General features: G+C 38.7%; 1 protein-coding gene across 1 annotated transcript; it reads left to right on the top strand.

Annotated features, from left to right (window-relative positions):
* Positions 1-15,902: 15,902 nt before the first annotated feature.
* Positions 15,903-18,349, top strand: LOC102395274 (olfactory receptor 4K15). Its single transcript, XM_025296530.3, has 2 exons — positions 15,903-16,809; positions 18,312-18,349. Exons 1-2 carry the CDS (start codon positions 15,903-15,905, stop codon positions 18,347-18,349), a joined length of 945 nt encoding a protein of 314 aa, XP_025152315.2.
* The last annotated feature ends 710 nt before the right edge of the window (positions 18,350-19,059 follow it).

The following is a 19,059-nucleotide window of genomic DNA, read 5'->3' as shown; positions in this document are numbered from 1 at the left end:
TGACAATCTCACAAGCATATAATTATCTTCAGTTCAGTTCAGTCGCTCAGTCGTGTCCGACTCTTTGCGACCCCATGAATCGCAGCACGCTAGGCCTCCCTGTCCATCACCAACTCCTAGAGTTCACCCAAACTCATGTCCATCGAGTCGGTGATGCCATCTGGCCATCTCATCCTCTGTCGAACCCTTCTCCTCCTGCCCCCAATCCCTCCCAGCATCAGGGTCTTTTCCAATGAGTCAACTCTTCACACGAGGTGGCCAAAGTACTGGAGTTTCAGCTTCAACATCAGTCCTTCCAATGAACACCCAGGACTGATCTCCTTTAGGATGGACTGGTTGGATCTCCTTGCAGTCTAGGGACTCTCAAGAGTCTTCTCCAACACCACAGTTCAAAAACATCAATTCTTTGGTGCTCAGCTTTCTTCACAGTCCAACTTTCACACCCATACATGACCACTGGAAAAACCATAGCCTTGACTAGATTGACCTTTGTTGGCAAAGTAATGTCTCTGGCTTTTCAATATGCTATCTAGGTTGGTCACAACTTTCCTTCCAAGGAACAAGTGTCTTTTAGTTTCATGGCTGCAATCACCATCTGCAGTGATTTTGGAGCCCCAGAAAATGAAGTCTGACACTCTTTCCACTGTTTCCCCTTCTATTTCCCATGAAGTGATAGGACCAGATGCCATGATCTTAGTTTTCTGAATGTTGAGCTTTAAGCCAGCTTTTTCACTCTCCTCTTTCACTTTCATCAAGAGGCTTTTGAGTTCCTCTTCACTTTCTGCCATAAGGGTGGTGTCATCTGCATATCTGAGGTTATTGATATTTCTCCCCACAATCTTGATTCCAGCTTGTACTTCCTCCAGCCCAGCATTTCTTAGGATGTACTCTGCATATAAGTTAAATAAGCAGGGTGACAATATACAGCCTTGACGTACTGCTTTTCCTATTTGGAACCAGTCTGTTGTTCCATGTCCAGTTCTAACTGTTGCCTCCTGACCTGCATACAGGTTTCTCAAGAGGCAGGTCAGGTGGTCTGGTATTCCCATCTCTTTCAGAATTTTCCACAGTTTATTGTGATCCACACAGTCAAAGGCTTTGGCATAGTAAATAAAGCAGAAATAGATGTTTTTCTGGAACTCTTTTGCTTTTTCAATGATCCAGCAGATGTTGGCAATTTGATCTCTGGTTCCTCTGCCTTTTCTAAAACCAGCTTGAACATCTGGAAGTTCATGGTTCATGTATAGCTGAAGCCTGGCTTGGAGAATTTTGAGCATTACTTTGCTAGTATGTGAGATGAGTGCTATCTTCAGACTCAGGAAATTGTATAAATTAAAAATGTACAGTTTTTATATGTCAGTCATACCCACTCCAGTGTTCTTGCCTGGAGAATCCCAGGGACGGCGGAGCCTGGTGGGCTGCCATCTATTTTGTCGCACAGAGTTGGATATGACTGAAGCAACTTAGCAGCAGCAGCATACATCAATAAAATGTTTCTTAAAAGATTAAAGCTCCACATCTAACAAAAAATTAAAACATGACAAAGTAAATGATGTAATATGTAGTGAATTTTTTAAATAAAAACATTAGATATAAAAAAGAAGTATATGAAAAGATTTTACAATATCATCTAATGAAGTGGAAGATAAAAGTTATAGATAAATTAAAACATAAAATAAAACCAACAGAAGAAATAGAAAACTGAAAAAAAAATCCAATGGAGGACAGAATGAGTAGGAAAAATGAGCAGAAATAGATAAAATAAAGAGCTTCCCTTGTGGCTCAGCTGGTAAAGAATCCACCTGCAATGTGGGAGACCTGGGTTTGATCCCTGGGTTGGGAAGATCCCTTGAAGAAGGGAAAGGTTACCCACTCCAATATTCAGGCATGGAGAATTCTTGGGGTTGTAAAGATAAAATAAATAGAAAGATAGTAGATATACAGTCATTAAAGTAATTTCATGTGAATGGTCTAAGGACTTCACTAAGAGACAGATACTGTCAAGATGAACCACAAGCAAGAACCAGCTATTTGCTGTGTATAAGGAATCAATTTTAAATATAAAGACACAGACTGCTTAAAATAAAAGAATGGAGAAAAGACATACAATGCAAACAGTAATTATAAGGGAACCAAAGAAATCCCATCAATATCTGACTCTGAAGACTTCAGAACAAGGGACATTACTGAGAATAAAGAGAGACATGCTGTAATAGTAAAGAGCTTAACCCATCAAGAAGGCATAATGATCCTAATCTGCTCGCACCTGATTGATGAGCTATCAATCAATACATTGAACCAAACATTTCTTCTAAATTCATTTATTTGTTTGTTTTTGTGTAGCAGAGTTTTATCCAAGTAAGAAAAGGGACAGAGAAAGCTTCTGACAAATACATCAGGAGGGGGGCAGAGAATGCCCCCTTGCTAGTGCTAGCATGGGAGTTATATACTTTTAAAATTAGCTATTACAATAAGTCAAAAGAATGTCTCAAAGTTGCAAAGATCTTACTAGACCCACTCCCATAGTTTACATTTTAAGATAACAGGATTAGCCAGAAGGTTTTCAGTTCAGTTCAGTCCCTCAGTCCTTTCTGACTCTCTATGACCCCATGGACTACAGCATGCCAGGCTTCCCTGTCCATCACCAACTCCATAAGCTTACTCAAACTCATATCCATTGAGTCGGTGATGCCAACCATCTCATCTTCTGTTGTCCCCTTCTCCTCCCGCCTTCAATCATTCCAGCATCAGGGTCTTTTCAAATGAGCCAGTTCTTTACATCAGGTGGCCAAAGTAGTGGAGATTCAACTTCAGCATCAGTCCTTCCAATGAACACTCAGGACTGATTTCCTTTAGGGTGGACTGGTTGGATCTCCTTGCAGTCCAAAGGACTCTCAAGAGTCTTCTCCAACACCACACTTCAAAAGCATCAATTCTTCCATGCTCAGCTTTCTTTATAGTCCAACTCTCACATCCATACATGACTACTGGAAAAACCATAGCCTTGACTAGATGGACCTTTGTTGGTAAAGTAATGTCTCTGCTTTTTAATATGCTGTCTTGGTTGGTCATAGCTTTTCTTCCAAGGAGCAAACGTCTTTTAATTTAATGGCTTCAGTCACCATCTGCAGTGATCTTGGAGCCCCCCAAAATAAAATATCTCACTGTTTTCATTGTTCCACATCTATTTGCCATGAAGTGATGGGGCCAGATGCCATGATCTTAGTTTTCTGAATGTTGAGCTTTAAGCCAACTTTTTCACTCTCCTCTTTCACCCACATAAAGAAGCTCTTTAGTTCCTCTTCACTTTCTACCATAAGGGTGGTGTCATCTGCATATCTAAGGTTATTGATAGTTCTCCTTGAAATCTTGATTCTAGCTTATGCTCCATCCAGTCCAACATTTCTCATGATGTACTTGGCATATAAATGACATAAGCAGGGTGACAATATACAGTCTTGATGTACTCCTTTCCCAATTTGGAACCAGTCTGTTGTTCCATGTCCAGTTCTAACTGATGCTTCCTGTCCTGCATACAGATTTCTCAAGAGACAGGTCAGGTGATCTGGTATTCCCATCTCTTGAAGAATTTTCCACAGTTTCTTGTGATCCACACAGTCAAAGGCTTTGGCATAGTCAATAAAGCAGAAGTAGATGTTTTTCTGGAACTCTCTTGCTTTTTTGATAATCCAGCAGATGTTGGCAATTTGACCTCTGGTTCCTCTGGCTTTTCTAAACTCAGCTTGAACATCTGAAAGTTCACAGTTCACATACTATAGAAGCCTGGCTTGGAGAATTTTAAGCATTACTTTGCTAGCATGTGAGATGAGTGCAATTGTGCAGTAGTTTGAGCATTCTTTGGCATTGCCTTTCTTTGTGGTTGGAATGAAAACTGACCTTTTTCAGTCCTGTGGCCACTGCTGAGTTTTCCAAATTTGCTGGCATATTGAGTGCAGCACTTTCACAGAATCATCTTTTAGGACTTGAAATAGCTCAGCTGGAATTCCATCACCTCCAGTAGCTTTGTTCATAGTGATACTTCCTAAGGCCCACTTGAGTTTGCATTCCAGGATGTCTGGCTCTAGGTGAGTGATCACACCATTGTGATTATAAGGGTTGTGAAGATCTTTTTTTGTATAGTTCTTATGTGTATTCTTGCCACCTCTTCTTAATATCTTCTGCGTCTGTTAGGTCCATACCATTTCTGTCCTTTATTGAGCCCATCTTTGCATGAAATGTTCCCTTGGTATCTCTAATTTTCTTGAAGAGATAGGCTGTGTTCCCGCCCTGTTATTTGCTGCTGCTGCTGCTACTGCTGCTAAGTCACATCAGTCGTGTCCAACTCTGTGTGACCCCATAGACGGCACCCAAAAGGCTCCTCCGTCCCTGGGATTCTCCAGGCAAGAATACTGGAGTGGGTTGCCTGTTATTTGACCTGAGGCCAAACTATGGTGTAGGTAATGAAGATAATGGTGACCTCCTTCAAAAGGTCCCATGCACGCACTGCTGCATGCAGTGCCCCCAAGCCTGCAGCAGGACACCACCGACCCTGAGACTTCTGGACACTTAAGGGCAAGAATTTTTTCAGGAAGGAGAAACTGTCCTCAAGCAGGATACATTGTTGTTATATAATCCTTAAGACAGAGTTCAAACTGAATTGTTTGTTGTGTAATCATCAGTCCTTAAAGAAAAAAACGTTTTATGTGACTAAGGAATGTAGAGAAAAAAAAGATGTTTGTCATTTCCTCCTCCTTGAGAATTCCAGACCACCATCTCTGCTTCAAGAGCCCCAGAACCCTTTCTCCTCCTCGTGGAACCCCAGAGTTATTATCAACCTGTCTAGGACTTGACTCTCTCCTTCCCCTCTTTTCTTTTAGGAGAATTATGTTGTCAAAGGAAAGGAGCATCATTTTCATTCCATAACTACTTCCTGCTGTGATGGGGTGCTGTCCCTAATTTGTTGAGTCAACACATTCTCCTAACCCTCATATTGAGGGTTTCTGATCAAGAGGGCCCAAGTTGGAGGAGTCTGTGGCACTCCTAGGAGTCTGAACAACCAACCATTTGTAACTTAAGAGCTTTTAAATGGTTAAAAGCAAATCCAGTTACACAGTTACAGATATAGGCAGCAAACAGTAAAGACAGAACAATTAGACTTATTATGATTAAGATAGTTTTCCACCATGAGGAGCTACTTAATGTTTCCCAAAGTGAGGTGATTGAGGCTTCAGGAGAATCCATAGCCTGATCATCTTGTTCATGCATTTAGTAAAGTGAGTAACATTAGTTCTCATATTAGGTATGAATAATGGCACAAGTTCCTCCTTGTGCAGCCCTTAGAATATCTAAGGCCAATCTGTTTTGTAAAACTGCCTTTCTAATTTGTATTTGTTCAGCATTAAGGGCTGAAAGTTAGTCAGAGCATCAACACATGGCATAACATCTGATCTGTAGTTTCCAGAGAGGGAACAAATATTGCAGCCAGATAATCATGCCAGTGAAATACATATATTGCCCAATGAGTTTTAAGGTGTGGCAGATAAGTAGCCCTCTCTGGAAGCTCTGAAAATATGAATACAAGGGTAAAAGCTAGACCTAGGATGCATCTCCCTATCCAGCCAGGGGGAAGCCACGCCCATAGGTAAGAGCCGCATATCCAGTAGGTCCCATTTGGTGCAAGCCAGTGTGACTGAGGGATCAAGCCCCAGTGAGTGCCTGGCCAGGCAAGAGGAGGAATTGAGCTGGGATTAGAAAACACAGGAATGATTACATTGCTTATTTCTTGAGGCAAAAATCCCAATTGTTTCTAATCATTATAATTAATTTGTCAGCTAACTTCTGGGGATGGCTCTATTTGGTCCCAGCATATGGGAGTGTTAGATAGTAGATGTCACTTTTTAGGAGTTAGCTATATGACCTCATCCCATATTTGATAAACATCAGGTAGAAAACCACCAGATCTAGACCCATTTACCTTCTTAAGTGAAGCAAAATAGTCATTAAACCAAGATAATATATAGTCAAAGTTGAAAGTCGCGTTATGCCCATAGTTAAGGTATAATATGTTATACCAGTCCATTTTAGGATTGTTAGATGTCATCATAGAGTTGAAGAAAGTCCTTTCCTTGAAGCGGAGAAACCCATCATGGGAAGCCTTCAATTGATGAGGAGAGGAGTGCTCCGCAGACCCAGCAATTATGTCAATTGTGGAATGCAGCGTAGGAATGAGCCCAGGACAGGAAGGCATTGTCTTGAAGATCAAACTGCAGACTCAGGACGTTTGGAGTCAGCAGAAGCAAGCCTACATAGATTCTCAGGCCCATCTTGGTTCCTGGCTCAAACAGTGGCTAGTTTGACTCAAAGCCTGGGTCAGAAGTTAACCTCCTGGTAATGTCTGTTGAAAAGCTAAAAGCTGAGTCACATAGTTAATTTTAATGCCTCAGGATCTATGACAATATCTGTGCATTAAAACAGTCTGTCATAGAGATAGTACCTTCTTCTTAGCAGCAGTTCAAGTCCTCATTAAAGCTATGGGTAGAACTTTAAACCAATTGTCTTGTGTTTCCTGAGTTAGCTTACACAGATGCCTCTTAATAGTGTCATTAGCTTTTTCAACTTTTTCTGAAGATTGGGGTCTCTAGGAACAGTGTAAGTGATATTCTATTCCTAGCGCTTTCGACACCCCTTGAATTACAGCAGCTTTAAAGGTGGAGCATTGTTGCTCTGAACTTTAGAGTTTGAGATCCCACTTACATCATGAGAAGTCAATACAGTAAGATTTTGCCCATTAGTAAACTTATGAGCTTTAGGAATTAGTAAAACAATAGCAAGAATTACCCTTAAATAGTGTGGCCATAGCCTTTATTTTCAGTAACAAACAAACTAAACTCTGATCCTGTGGGCAAGCTCAAAGTTGGGGCCTGCAAGAGAGCAATTTGAAGTAACTAGAGACCAAACCAGCTTGTCAGTTTGAGCCTGCTGAGTCTCAGTTATAAGTTTATATAAAGGCCAGGCAAGTTCCTCATAACCTGGAATCCACATGTGGCCATAGCCTGTAATACCCAAGAATCTTCTCAATTGTCTTAAAGTCATAGGTAGAGGATAATCTAAAAAAGGTTTAACTCTAGAAAGCATCCTTCAAATCAATCAGTCAGGAGTCAGTGTCTATCCCAAGACATACATTACATCTCTCCAAGTAAGGTCATAAAGTAAAGTTAGTTCTGTAAAGACTTCTATGTACTTTTTGGATCCTCTAAATAGTCTCGACCGCAATTGCGACTGTTTGAAATTCTACTGAGACTAAGGCAACCTTTCCTAGAAGGGTGCCTTGATTCTCAGCCTGTTCAGTTGGGAGCCCCAGATAAAGGGGTAAAGTAAAAGAACAGGAGGGAGCTGAAGGTTTCACATGCAAATCTGCACCTTTAAGACATAAATCTGGCATGTCTCTCAGAGAGATGAAGAGCAACACATATGTCACTTCTACCAATTTCCCTTATTTTCTACAGAACCAGTCTAGTTGTAAAACAGTAATAATTGAGATCCTTCAGTAGGTCAGCATTCCCCATCTTCCAAAGGATACTGTGGCCATTCAGTATCACAGAAGAAGATCAGACATGTCTTTTTAAATTCTGGGAATCAAACTTGTCACAGCTTGTTTTTTAAAATACACTTTGAAGGAGTGGTTCTGGAACTGCTAGCTCCCATCTGTAAGAGAGAAAAAAGAGGCATCCACAGCCATGGCTTCTTTCCACTGGAGACGTCCCTCCCTGCTCTAGATGGGGGTGTAGACAGACTTTCCACCAAAGCGTCCCTTCCCTGGTCAGACTTAGTCTGTCCCTTACCGATGCAGGCATCTTATTCTTACCAGTTCTTACCTGGTTCTACCACCTAGGTACTGTGGAGATGCACCAGGGGTAGACCTGATGGTATCCCAGATTGATTTAGTTTCCTACCACCAAGACCTTCATTTGATTTGCCCTTTTCTCTGATGCTACCTGGGGTGGAGCAGAGTAGCTTTTTGGAATGTTTCCCAAGCTAGGGCTACTAGGGGAAGCATGCATCTTATGTGTGCCTGAGTACAGTCCTAACCACAGTAGAAATGGTGAGTCATAAAGGGATGAACAACCACCAAGATGTCCCTTCCGAGTGTCACCATGCAAGTCTATGTGATAGCAAAAGAGGTGGTGGAGGGTTGGCCAGCGAGGAAAAAGAGATTTTTGTCCTCAAGCTATTAGGGCCAATCCTTCCAGTTCATTCCCACAGATTCCACAAAAGAATATCTAAGGAGTTGAGACAAACGCCACCTGAGAGCCTTCTTTGTTCCACTAAGAGCTAGCACTACCAAAGGAAGAAGCCCACTGTACTTTCAATCTGAACAGATCCTGCAATTTCCGATCTGTGTCCTCAGAAACCTCATGGTCATCAGCAGTGCTTCTATCCATATAGATAGGAGGCACAGCCATGACAAAGACTCACTTTCAGGCCACTGGCCCCTGAGGCAGGCAGCCAAGAGAGTAACCTCTAGCCTGAGAAACATTTCTGGAGCTAGACTTCCACCTCGCTCCATACATGCTCCTAGTAACTTTCGGGTCCTAGCAAAGCTAGGCGCTTCCATACTTGGGGTCTAAGTAAAAGTACAGAGTAACAGCATGGATCACAAGTCCCTTGAAAGTCTGTGATCTGACAGATTAGGTTAGTAGTTCTAATTCCCCATGCAATTACGAAATGGTCAAAGACCAGGAAAAGTTGACTGAGAAAGGAAAGTTCAGTCCACATGCTTTGGCCACTTCTGGATGCTCCCCTTGCAGGGACATTGGGTGTCTCTTGGCACTGACAGGTTGATATAAACCCCCGACAAAGTTCCCCTTTTGGGGACTGCTTTCAGTCATTACAAGGCACCACGGAATCACAGAACAGGGCTCATCACTTGCTTAACATGTGATGAGGGTGCATCATTCATTCACACAAGCACACCATAGAGTTAATAAAGTAAAGCAGAAAACGTGCAGACTGAGAAAGCAGAGAGACTAGAGCTCTGAGTGTTTTTACCTTGTCCTGAAGATCCCGGACAACTGCCAAGATGCTAGCTTACCGTGAACGATGTCAGATTCGTGATCTCCAAAGAAGATTTAACATCGGGCCCAGGGACCAGGCTTGCTCACCCAAGAGCTTTTGTGTAGCAGAGTTTTATTAAAGTAAGAAAAGGGACAGAGAAAGGATCTGACAAAGACATCAGAGAGGGGACGGAGAGTGCCCCTATTTCTTCTAAATTTATTTTAAAGCACACATTAAATTAAGAAAAAGACTTTAAATTTTCTACAGTGTGGGAATAATTAATTTATTAAATCTACAAATTGGAGGAGGATGCTTCTACTAAAAATGAAGTTTGAAAATTACATGTAACAACCAGGGGAACGGTTCATGATTCATGTTTAGAGAACTTTGGCATTAAAAAAAAATACTATATAAACAGGGTGATCCCATCCATCAAAATAAATGATATTTAGGAATTAAATATAAGAATATTAGAGAAGTAGATATCACTCATATTGATGATTTGAGCCTGAATGTTTCCTAGAATGATAAGGATAACATTAGCAGTATTGGTATTATAGTAAAGGTATATTTAGGGAAAATGTAGGGGGGGGGGCTTCCCTTTTAGCTCAGATGGTAAAGAATCCACCTGCAATGCAGCAGATCCTGGTTTGATTCCTGAGTGGGGAAGGTCTGCTGGAGAAAGGATAGGCTAGCCTCTCCAGTATTCTTGGGCTTCCCTGGTGGCTCAACTGATAAAGAATCTGCCTGCAATAATGGAAACCTGGATTCAATCCCTGGGTTGGGAAGATCCCCTGGAGAAGGGAAAGGCTACCCACTCTAGTATTCTGGCCTGGAAAATTCCATGGACTGTATAGTCCATGGGGTCACAAAGAGTTGGACATTTTGGAGATGATAAATTTGTGGTTCAGAGGTGTCTTGTGATACATGTTGGAACTTTAGAGGTGTGTACTTAGGGCTCTTGCTTATAAAGGTGTAAAGTTACTTAAATATATTAATCACCCAGCAGGAGACCCTAAGGAGAAAATGATTCCAAATGACAGACTTTGGGAGATTATCTACAGGAAAAGGATAGTAGAAAGGATAGATATCAAGGGTCCTAGGAAGTACTTGTCAAAAAAACATTTAGGAGTGCTTTGGATGCATGTGTCTGGGAAGAGATGAAGAATCAGTTTAGCTCTAATCATGAAATCAACATGTTCCAAACTGTGGAAGAGGCATCATGGTAGAGAAGAAAGGACGTTAGGCCAGGGGTTAGAAAGTGGTATTGGTCAGTATCAACTAAATCAAACAGTAATTCTTTGAGAGCCCTTTCAACCAATGTATAAATTTAAGATGTTGGACTAGTTGACTTTAGTGTCCACACTAATTTCAAAATTCTATGTTATAATAAGGAATTCCTTTATTCATCATTTTATATTTTGTCCTTTCTCCCTGGGGAGGAGAACATCATAGCTTCACTTAGCTTTGGTTTCCCTAAAAACTTGAACTAAAAAGTTTAAATTTCTGGAAATTACTTAAAGTTTCTTTACTAAAATCTATTCAGCATGATACAATATTTCTATTATAAAAGATCTTCCCCTGCCTTACCTTGAAACCAAGCACATGGCTCTTTTAGAGCTTTAACATGCTAAGATGGTGCCTCCTACAGCTATTAACATACCACTGTTGTGTAGTACACAGAGGCAAAAAATGGCTCCTCATCAATTTTTGACACCCCACAATGGCCCTGTTCTAAAACTCTCCTGAAGCAGAAAGGACTAGCTAACAAAACTATTCATTGCTCTTCTTTCCACCTTGTTGCATTTTCTCCAATAGGACAAAGCATTTCCATGAGTCCTCCTGCTTTGTCCATTTGTGAATCCTCAAGTTGATGTACTGTAATCCTTGTGAGCAAACAAGCTCTCATGCAGTCAGCCCTAATGAAGGTAATTTCTGTTATTACCTTTTATTATTCTCTGTCTCCTGGTCACTACAATCTAGTGACGTCAAATCACTAATTAGCTTCTCACACTTGTGATGGTTTTTCTCATATCTATGTGTTGAGGACAGTGATACTTCAAAGCGTAAATGGTGAAGACTGAAGTCCATAAAGACATGGGTTCAGTCCATTTGCACCCATCCAGTGGATCCTGAAGAATGTTGTTTTTTTCCTGGTAGGTACAAATATTTTTGTACCTAGAGGTACAAAATAGAGGCTATCCTAGAGGCTAGGCACTAGAAGAGTGCTGTTTTTCCTCAGCCTTCTAATTCAGTAAGAAAAGAAAACAAAGAGAAGCAATCATACTCTACTCTTTCAATCTTGGATTATTCTATGTCCATTTTGCTTATTATTGTTGTCCAAATATCTATATCTGAAAAGTAATAGACAGCTGTATTTCTTTGCTAAAACCAGGATGGATTTACTTTTTTGATTGAATATGCTTTTAATACAACATTTTGTAATAATTTTTATAATGGAACTAGCACATTTTGGGGATTATGCTTTCAAAAGGCAGAGAATTATAGAATCATAAAGATTAGGAGGGAGAGTTCTTATCTTCTTTTGAAAAGAAATGGTGTACCTTCATAGTGGTAAATTGCCTAAAATTGCAGTTATTTAGTGAGAGGTAGAATCAGAACATACATTTCAGTGACTCAGGCTACTTCTTGTATAGTCCATGATATCATTGAACATCACCTGCTGATTTGGGTTTCAGGTTATTTTAAAGCTTATAATTTAGAATGGCTTTTGTTGATTCATGACAAAGAAATACCAATATAAATAAATTATGAAAATCAAAATATCCTGCTGAATATATGCCCTACTTGTGAAAAAAGAAGATATGTCATATATGAGTACTATATTTTAGAATCTTACTACTACTATGATAAATTTACTACATGGTAAATTCATTATTGCACAAAATGTTTGATTCAAGTATTTGATAATTATATACCTCTGAGAAGCAGGAGGAAAGTTACCTACACTTTGAATCAAGGGAAAGTAAGATAAGGGGAAGAAAAAGCCTAAATATTCCCTAAACATGGTTCTGATAAATGACACTATATTCTTGATATTTCAATATTTTTACAGACCCAAAATCATACAATAATCACTATCATTGGTGATGCTTCCTAAAAATATTCTTGCTAATTAAAAACAAAGTTTATATGAAATTGTAGATTAAGTTCACTAAAAACTTCCCCTTGAGAACAGTGTTTGAATCCTTCAAAAATTTCATCTATTCTCTGCACCTGTCAGATGAGGTTAAGTTGAAAGAAAGCATTCTCCTAGAATATGTGGGTAAATAATTCTATACTTAAAGCTTCAGTGGAGACTAAAAACTAATTCTCTTCATGTATGCTCATTGACATTTAATTGGTTTTAATTTCTGGAGATCTTTGAAAGTCATTTGTGCTAAATTCTTTGGAAAATTGTAAAATACCATTTTTTTTTTTTTGCATTTCTCCCTTTTTATCTATTGCTTTGTCTTTTAGATTCCTGACTGCTCCAAGTACTCCCCCAGTTACTTAAGATCTACATTAGGACACAGCATCCAGGTCAATGTCCCCTTAAACAGCTCATCCTGGCTACAACATCTTGAGTCTATTTCCTACTTATTTTAAAGTAAACTTCTTTATAACTCATTTATTCAAGGCCAGGTCTGTTTTCTTAGAAGATGCATAAGTAACAACTAAATTTGATCCATGAATTAATGGCTATAGATTATAAGCTTTCTCCACACTTTTCACTTCATCTTAGGTAAATGAAAGCATTTTGTCAATATCCTTTTAAAGATGACACACAAGCTTTCTCTCCACAGAGTTGGTTAAATCTCTGATCTGGATTTACACGGAGAAGGTAAAGGCAGCAGAAATGTTGGAAAGCTTCTAAAAGATGTATCTTTGACTGGTAGAGTTTGGTGGTCTCTGTAAACTATACTCAATTATTTCACTTCATGTACCAGTATTAAGTTCTGAGATAGAAGTATTAGAGAAATAATTATTTGATAGAATTTCATATAGAAAGGGACTGAGGGTCACCTAGTAAATCTTTTATGCATGTTAATTTATCTTTAATTATTATAAGAAATGAAAAATTGTTGTCTACATGAACACATCTACTAATTGGAACTCATTCTTAAATGAGACAGATAACACCATCTTTCACAAGTGAAATAATCTGAAAATAGTAATAATTAGTTATTCTGGTCTGAAACAATACATTATTCTGAACATTTGCATATATTTAATCATTACAATTGATTAAAGATGTGTCACTGATGTAATTGGTTAAGAAACATTTGCAGTGTCTCCTTGAGAGCAACATCATTTTCAATATTTGATATTTGAGGATAATGAACCCTGAAAGGCTGAATGTTCAGGGTCATATAGCTGCCCAATGACAACTGTTTTTCTTCTAACAGCTTTATATTTCCACTAGTACAGTAGACTTATTTGATGTAAAAAACAGTCCAATTCCTCTAAATAGGAATATTGTAGGGAATGAAGGGAAATGAGGATTCATTAACTTCTCTAAATGAAAAAAGGGATTATAAATATTAATAAATGAGCTTCAGGGAGGCAAGTTATAAACCTAAGTGATCTATCACCAGCTCATGGCACAGAGCCTTGGGGAAAATGGACAGTATGTGCTTAGAGAATAAATGAACTAAAAAAGAATGAACTTTATTAGAAGTAAAGGATTTATACTTAGAGTAATTAATTTAGTTTCTTTTGCTCACTACTTTGATCTTGTGTACTAAGCTCAGATGTTGATTGAATCAGTTTTACCAATATTCTATCTGGAAAGCAGTATCCTTTCTTTTCCTGGGAACCCCCAACAAGCCAACGACAGTGAAGAATACACGTATGCAAAAGATTCAATGGGAAAGTGACTCTTAGGATGATTGTCTCACATAATAGATTTTATTCTAAAGATGCCAGCATGTCTTCTCTACTCACAATGACTCCTGCTGCCCCTTTCTGTTCTAGCACCAGAAGATCTCCCTTGGAAGCTCCCTGTGCTTAAGACTTTGCTTTTTCTGATAGGGCAGATATGAACCCTTATTTGCTGGTTTTGTTAGATATTAAGTCCTGCCCTGTATCTGGGGATTCAGTGCAGGATTCATGTCAGGGGTGTAAGAGTCAGGGTGTTTTCCAGGGAGGATACATCAAGGTGGGTTCCTGGAGTTGACTTGCTAATACAAAACTCCCAAGAAATGATGAGGAGGGGAGAATGGCACTGAAGAGAATGTGGTGGCTCCTTAAGTATAAAGTTGTTTCCATGTGTAATTTTACTGGCCACCTGTTCTGACTTCAACTTCTACTTGTTAGCTTTTCGAACAGCCTGGGATCATATGTTTTGATATAATCTGGGATAAAATGTGAATTAATTCCTTGGTAGATTTTCTAGAGAATTGGAGATTTGAAATATACAGGTGAGTCCCTGAACTTGGTTCTTGGAGGTTAAAATTATTCACTATATACCCTGTCTTTATGTGTAAACCTTCCAGTGAAACTCAAAGGATGCTAGGCAATTTTTAATTATAGTCTAAGAAGACATTAAATTTAAAAATTGCAGATGAGTAGAAATCAGTAAAAGATACTCTTTCCCAAGACCTAGTTTAGATCCAGAGAAAGGTTCTTCAAAATCATATGCTGCATTACATTTAATCACACAACTTCTCCAAGTTTTTTTAAAGTTAAAATAGCATAAAGGGAGAAAGTTCTGATAAAATAGAATATAAAATAACTGAATAGGAAAGAAAAAAGAATTTTCCTATGATACAAATTTCTTACTGACTACTCTTATGCAATATAATTTTAAGCCTTGACAAATTAAATAAAATATCAATCATAATTCAATAATATGTCTACATTATTAACACCAATAGCTGAGTTTAAAGAAGCTTAATATCTTTGGGGAATAGCTGGGAGGAGCTAATAGTATATTCTTTCTTATGATAGAACTACATGAAGAGATGAATCACAGCTCTAGGAAGACTTACAATAAACTCTGGATTTTTAAGTTTTGCTGTGGTTTTGTGTTTTAGTTGGGATAATTTGTAACTCAATAGGGAAAGGAATAAGATTTAATTATTCAAGGCAATGAGTTCCTATGAGCTCTCTCACATAATGTAATGCCATCTTTTCTTCTCCTGTTTAATTTTTTGACCATATATAACATACACTCAAAAGTACATGGAGCAGAAGTACATATCTTGATAATTTTTCACAAAGTGAATACTCCTATGTAACTATCAACCACATCAAGAAATAGAACATCACCAGCAGTTCAGAAGGCCCTTCTTATCCTTTCTGTCCCCAATTTCCCTTTAAGAATAATCATTATTGAAGTTTTTAAACCTTAGAGATTAGTTTCATCTATTTTTGAACTTTATTTTAAAAGGTTAGCACAGTATACACCTCTTTGTATCTAACTGTCTTGGTCAATATTAAGTCTGTGAAATTATCTTCCTTTGTGTTAGCAGTTTAAAAAGAATTTACTCCCTTTACTGCAGAAAAATGATTTAGTCTCTGTAGATTCTTAGACTGGATTTCTGTGATGTCAAAAAAATTTCAGATACTCAATTTCATTGTTAAATTAGTTTATTACATTTATTAAATTTATGTAATTGGTGCCAGTTGGTTGAACATCTCTCCCCTCCATCCTTCTTGAATAGTGTTGTTATGCTCTCTATATGATCTTTGATGATATGTGAAAACTTAGATACAAATATAAATAGAAACTAGAATCCTAGGGTATGAAGCCGAACTGGGAAATCAAACCCATGCTCAGTTCACTGATTTATATCTGTTTCTCTCACATTCAGGTGACTAAAGAGAAGTCCTTTCCAAAGTCAATGAATGAGACAAATCATTCTCAGGTGACCGAATTTGTGTTGCTGGGACTCTCTAATTCCCAGGAGCTCCAACCTTTCCTGTTTCTCATATTTTCACTACTCTACCTAGCAATACTGCTGGGCAATTTTCTCATCATCCTCACTGTGACCTCAGATTCCCGCCTTCATACCCCTATGTACTTTCTGCTTGCAAACCTCTCTTTTATAGATATATGTGTTGCCTCCTTTGCTACCCCCAAAATGATTGCAGACTTTTTGGTTGAACACAAGACTATTTCTTTTGATGCTTGTCTGGCCCAGATTTTTTTTGTTCATCTTTTCACTGGCAGTGAGATGGTGATTCTTGTATCCATGGCTTATGATCGTTATGTTGCTATATGCAAACCTCTTCACTACACAACAATCATGAGCCGCCGTGTATGTATTATTCTTGTACTCATCTCCTGGTGCGTGGGTTTCATCCATACTACTAGCCAGCTGGCATTTACTGTTAACTTGCCTTTTTGTGGGCCTAATCAAGTGGATAGCTTTTTCTGTGACCTCCCTCTGGTGACTAAGTTGGCCTGCATCGACACTTACGTTGTCAGCCTACTAATAGTTGCAGACAGTGGCTTTCTTTCTTTGAGTTCCTTCCTGCTGTTGGTTCTCTCCTACACTGTGATACTCATCACAGTTAGGAGCCACTCCTCTGCTAGCATGGCCAAGGCCCGCTCCACACTGACTGCTCATGTCACTGTGGTCACACTCTTCTTTGGACCATGCATCTTCATCTATGTGTGGCCCTTCAGCAGTTATTCAGTTGACAAAGTCCTTGCAGTGTTCTACACTATCTTTACTCCCATTTTAAACCCTGTTATCTATACTCTAAGGAATAAAGAAATGAAGGCAGCTATGTCAAAACTGAAGAGTCGTTATTTGAAGTCTGGCCAGGTTCTGCAGTCATAAGAAATATTGTATTTCTGGAAACAAAGTAAATTCACAGGACTGTTAACACTGTAGCTGTGTCTCTACATATTTACAAATGGAATCACTGTCATGTTAAAACCAATCATTTTAACCAGTGGGAAGTATTGACTAAGTTGAAGTAAAGGTTAATGGTGATAATGAAAAATACAACAAACCTTAGTAATTTTCATCTATTCTTCCTTCTATTATGTTTACTTGCCTTTTTTACTTCCTTTCCTCCTTAATTTTTAAAATTTAAATTTGTTTTAAGATAAAGAGCTACTGACTGTGATATCAATGGTACAACATCTTTAACTTTATAAAGTGTAAATACATCGGGCCTTGTTTAGGTGGAAAAATTATTGTTTATACCACAACGAACAGAATTATTTTTACTGTGTATAAATAAGGCAATGCACTGTTTTAAAACACCTTTTCAAAATTGGAAGAATAGTGACGTGTACTTTCTGTTTTGTCATTTTATGTTCACTCTCCTGCTACTGCAGGAGAGTATTGTGAATACTGTTCCAAGTCATTTGTTTGGTGACATCATTGGATTGTTAGTTTTCAAGCGGTTCCTCCACCAGCTCCATTTTTTCTTGTAAACTTCCCTGCCATTTGGGTCATATGGGCAATGAATTCCAATTAAATGGAAGTATTCACAAGACACAAGGTCATTATGGGATTCACTAACAGGGTCAAATAGATGAGCAGCAATGATAACTCTAAGGATTCTGGAGGAAAATTCTGTACTCTGCAACTGAGCACCACCCACCGTTTGAAAAGCAGATCATAGGACCCTCTTGGGACTTATTCCAAATTGAGTTCCTGACCATGAGTTAAGTGACTATGTGACTAGGATTTCCCACCATTTAAAAAATCACAATTTCTATCATTCACTGTTCTTACATCAATGTCCATTATACACCAGTCTCCATAGAGGAGGCAGTTAAGGTCTGGGGAAAGGATAATCTGTTAGCCCACTTTGGTTCTGTATCCCCTCAGTACTTACATAATGGAGACATGAATCAGCTGAAATTTGGGCTATGGATCAGATGGTAAAGAATCTCCCTGGAATGCAGGATACCCGGGTTCTATCCTTGGGTTGGGAAGATCTGCTGGAGACGGGAACGGCTACCCACTCCAGTATTCTTGCCTGGAAAATTCCATGGACAGAGGACCCTGGAAGGCTGTAGTCTATGAGTTTGCAAAGAGCTGGACACAACTAAGCAACCCACATACACCTGAAGCATTGAATTCCCTTTCATTAAGGCTTTTTGACTACAACTACTCTTAAAACTTTACCTATAAGTATAAGAGATTGATATTGAGAAATTGCCAATCAGTGGCAAGTAAATTACATCAGACCTCCTCCTCCACAGGTGGTAGTGACTTATCTTTACAGGAATGAAATTTTACTCTAGATATGAATTTTCTCTCTGTGTTTTTAGTTCTTCTTCCAAGATCACTATCCAAGGCCTCAGAAAGGGTCTGATTTATGAATTTAGGATTCTACAAAGATTACCTGTGCAACACATTTTACTCTGAAAAATATTGTGGCAATAGACACAGGACCATGAGATCAACTTTCCTGAACAAGTCCAGGCTCAAAGAACAATTAAATGTACAATTAAATGCTCAGAAAAGAGTCTAGCATTATGATTATACCTACTTGGAAACAATGAACTCTAAGATATGATATATACATTGAGTGCTGAGTGCTCAGTCATATCTGACTCTTAGCAACCCCATGGACTATAGCCCATGAGGCTCTTCTGTCCATGGGATTTCCCAGGCAAGAATACTGGAATGGGTTGCCATTTCCTTCTCCAAGGGATCTTACTAACTTAGGGGTCAAATCCATATCTCCTGCATTGGCAAGTAGATTTTTTTTTTTTTTTTTTTACCAAGGAGCCACTAGGGAACCTATATGCACTGAACTAACAGTTAATTGTAACACTGTGTTGTTAACTTTTAATATACAGTTTTGAAAAGTATAGAGTAGAAATAAGAGTGTTCCTCTTTCCATCATTCTTAGTGACCTATTTATGAATTTTTTGCTTCTTGCCACTGCAATTCCAGGCTTTGCTATACTGAAGATTCTGATTGCCAGAAGAACAACACTATTAAGAAATACACTATGATTTCCACTCAACCAAATCTTTGCCAACTACTTGACCACATTGGGATTTTCATGTTAATAGACAAGCAG

Source organism: Bubalus bubalis, chromosome 11 (genome assembly GCF_019923935.1).
Source record: "Bubalus bubalis isolate 160015118507 breed Murrah chromosome 11, NDDB_SH_1, whole genome shotgun sequence".
NCBI lineage: Eukaryota > Metazoa > Chordata > Mammalia > Artiodactyla > Bovidae > Bubalus > Bubalus bubalis.
The sequence above is the reverse complement of the archived record's forward strand: the minus strand, read 5'-3'. Positions and strand labels throughout refer to the sequence as shown.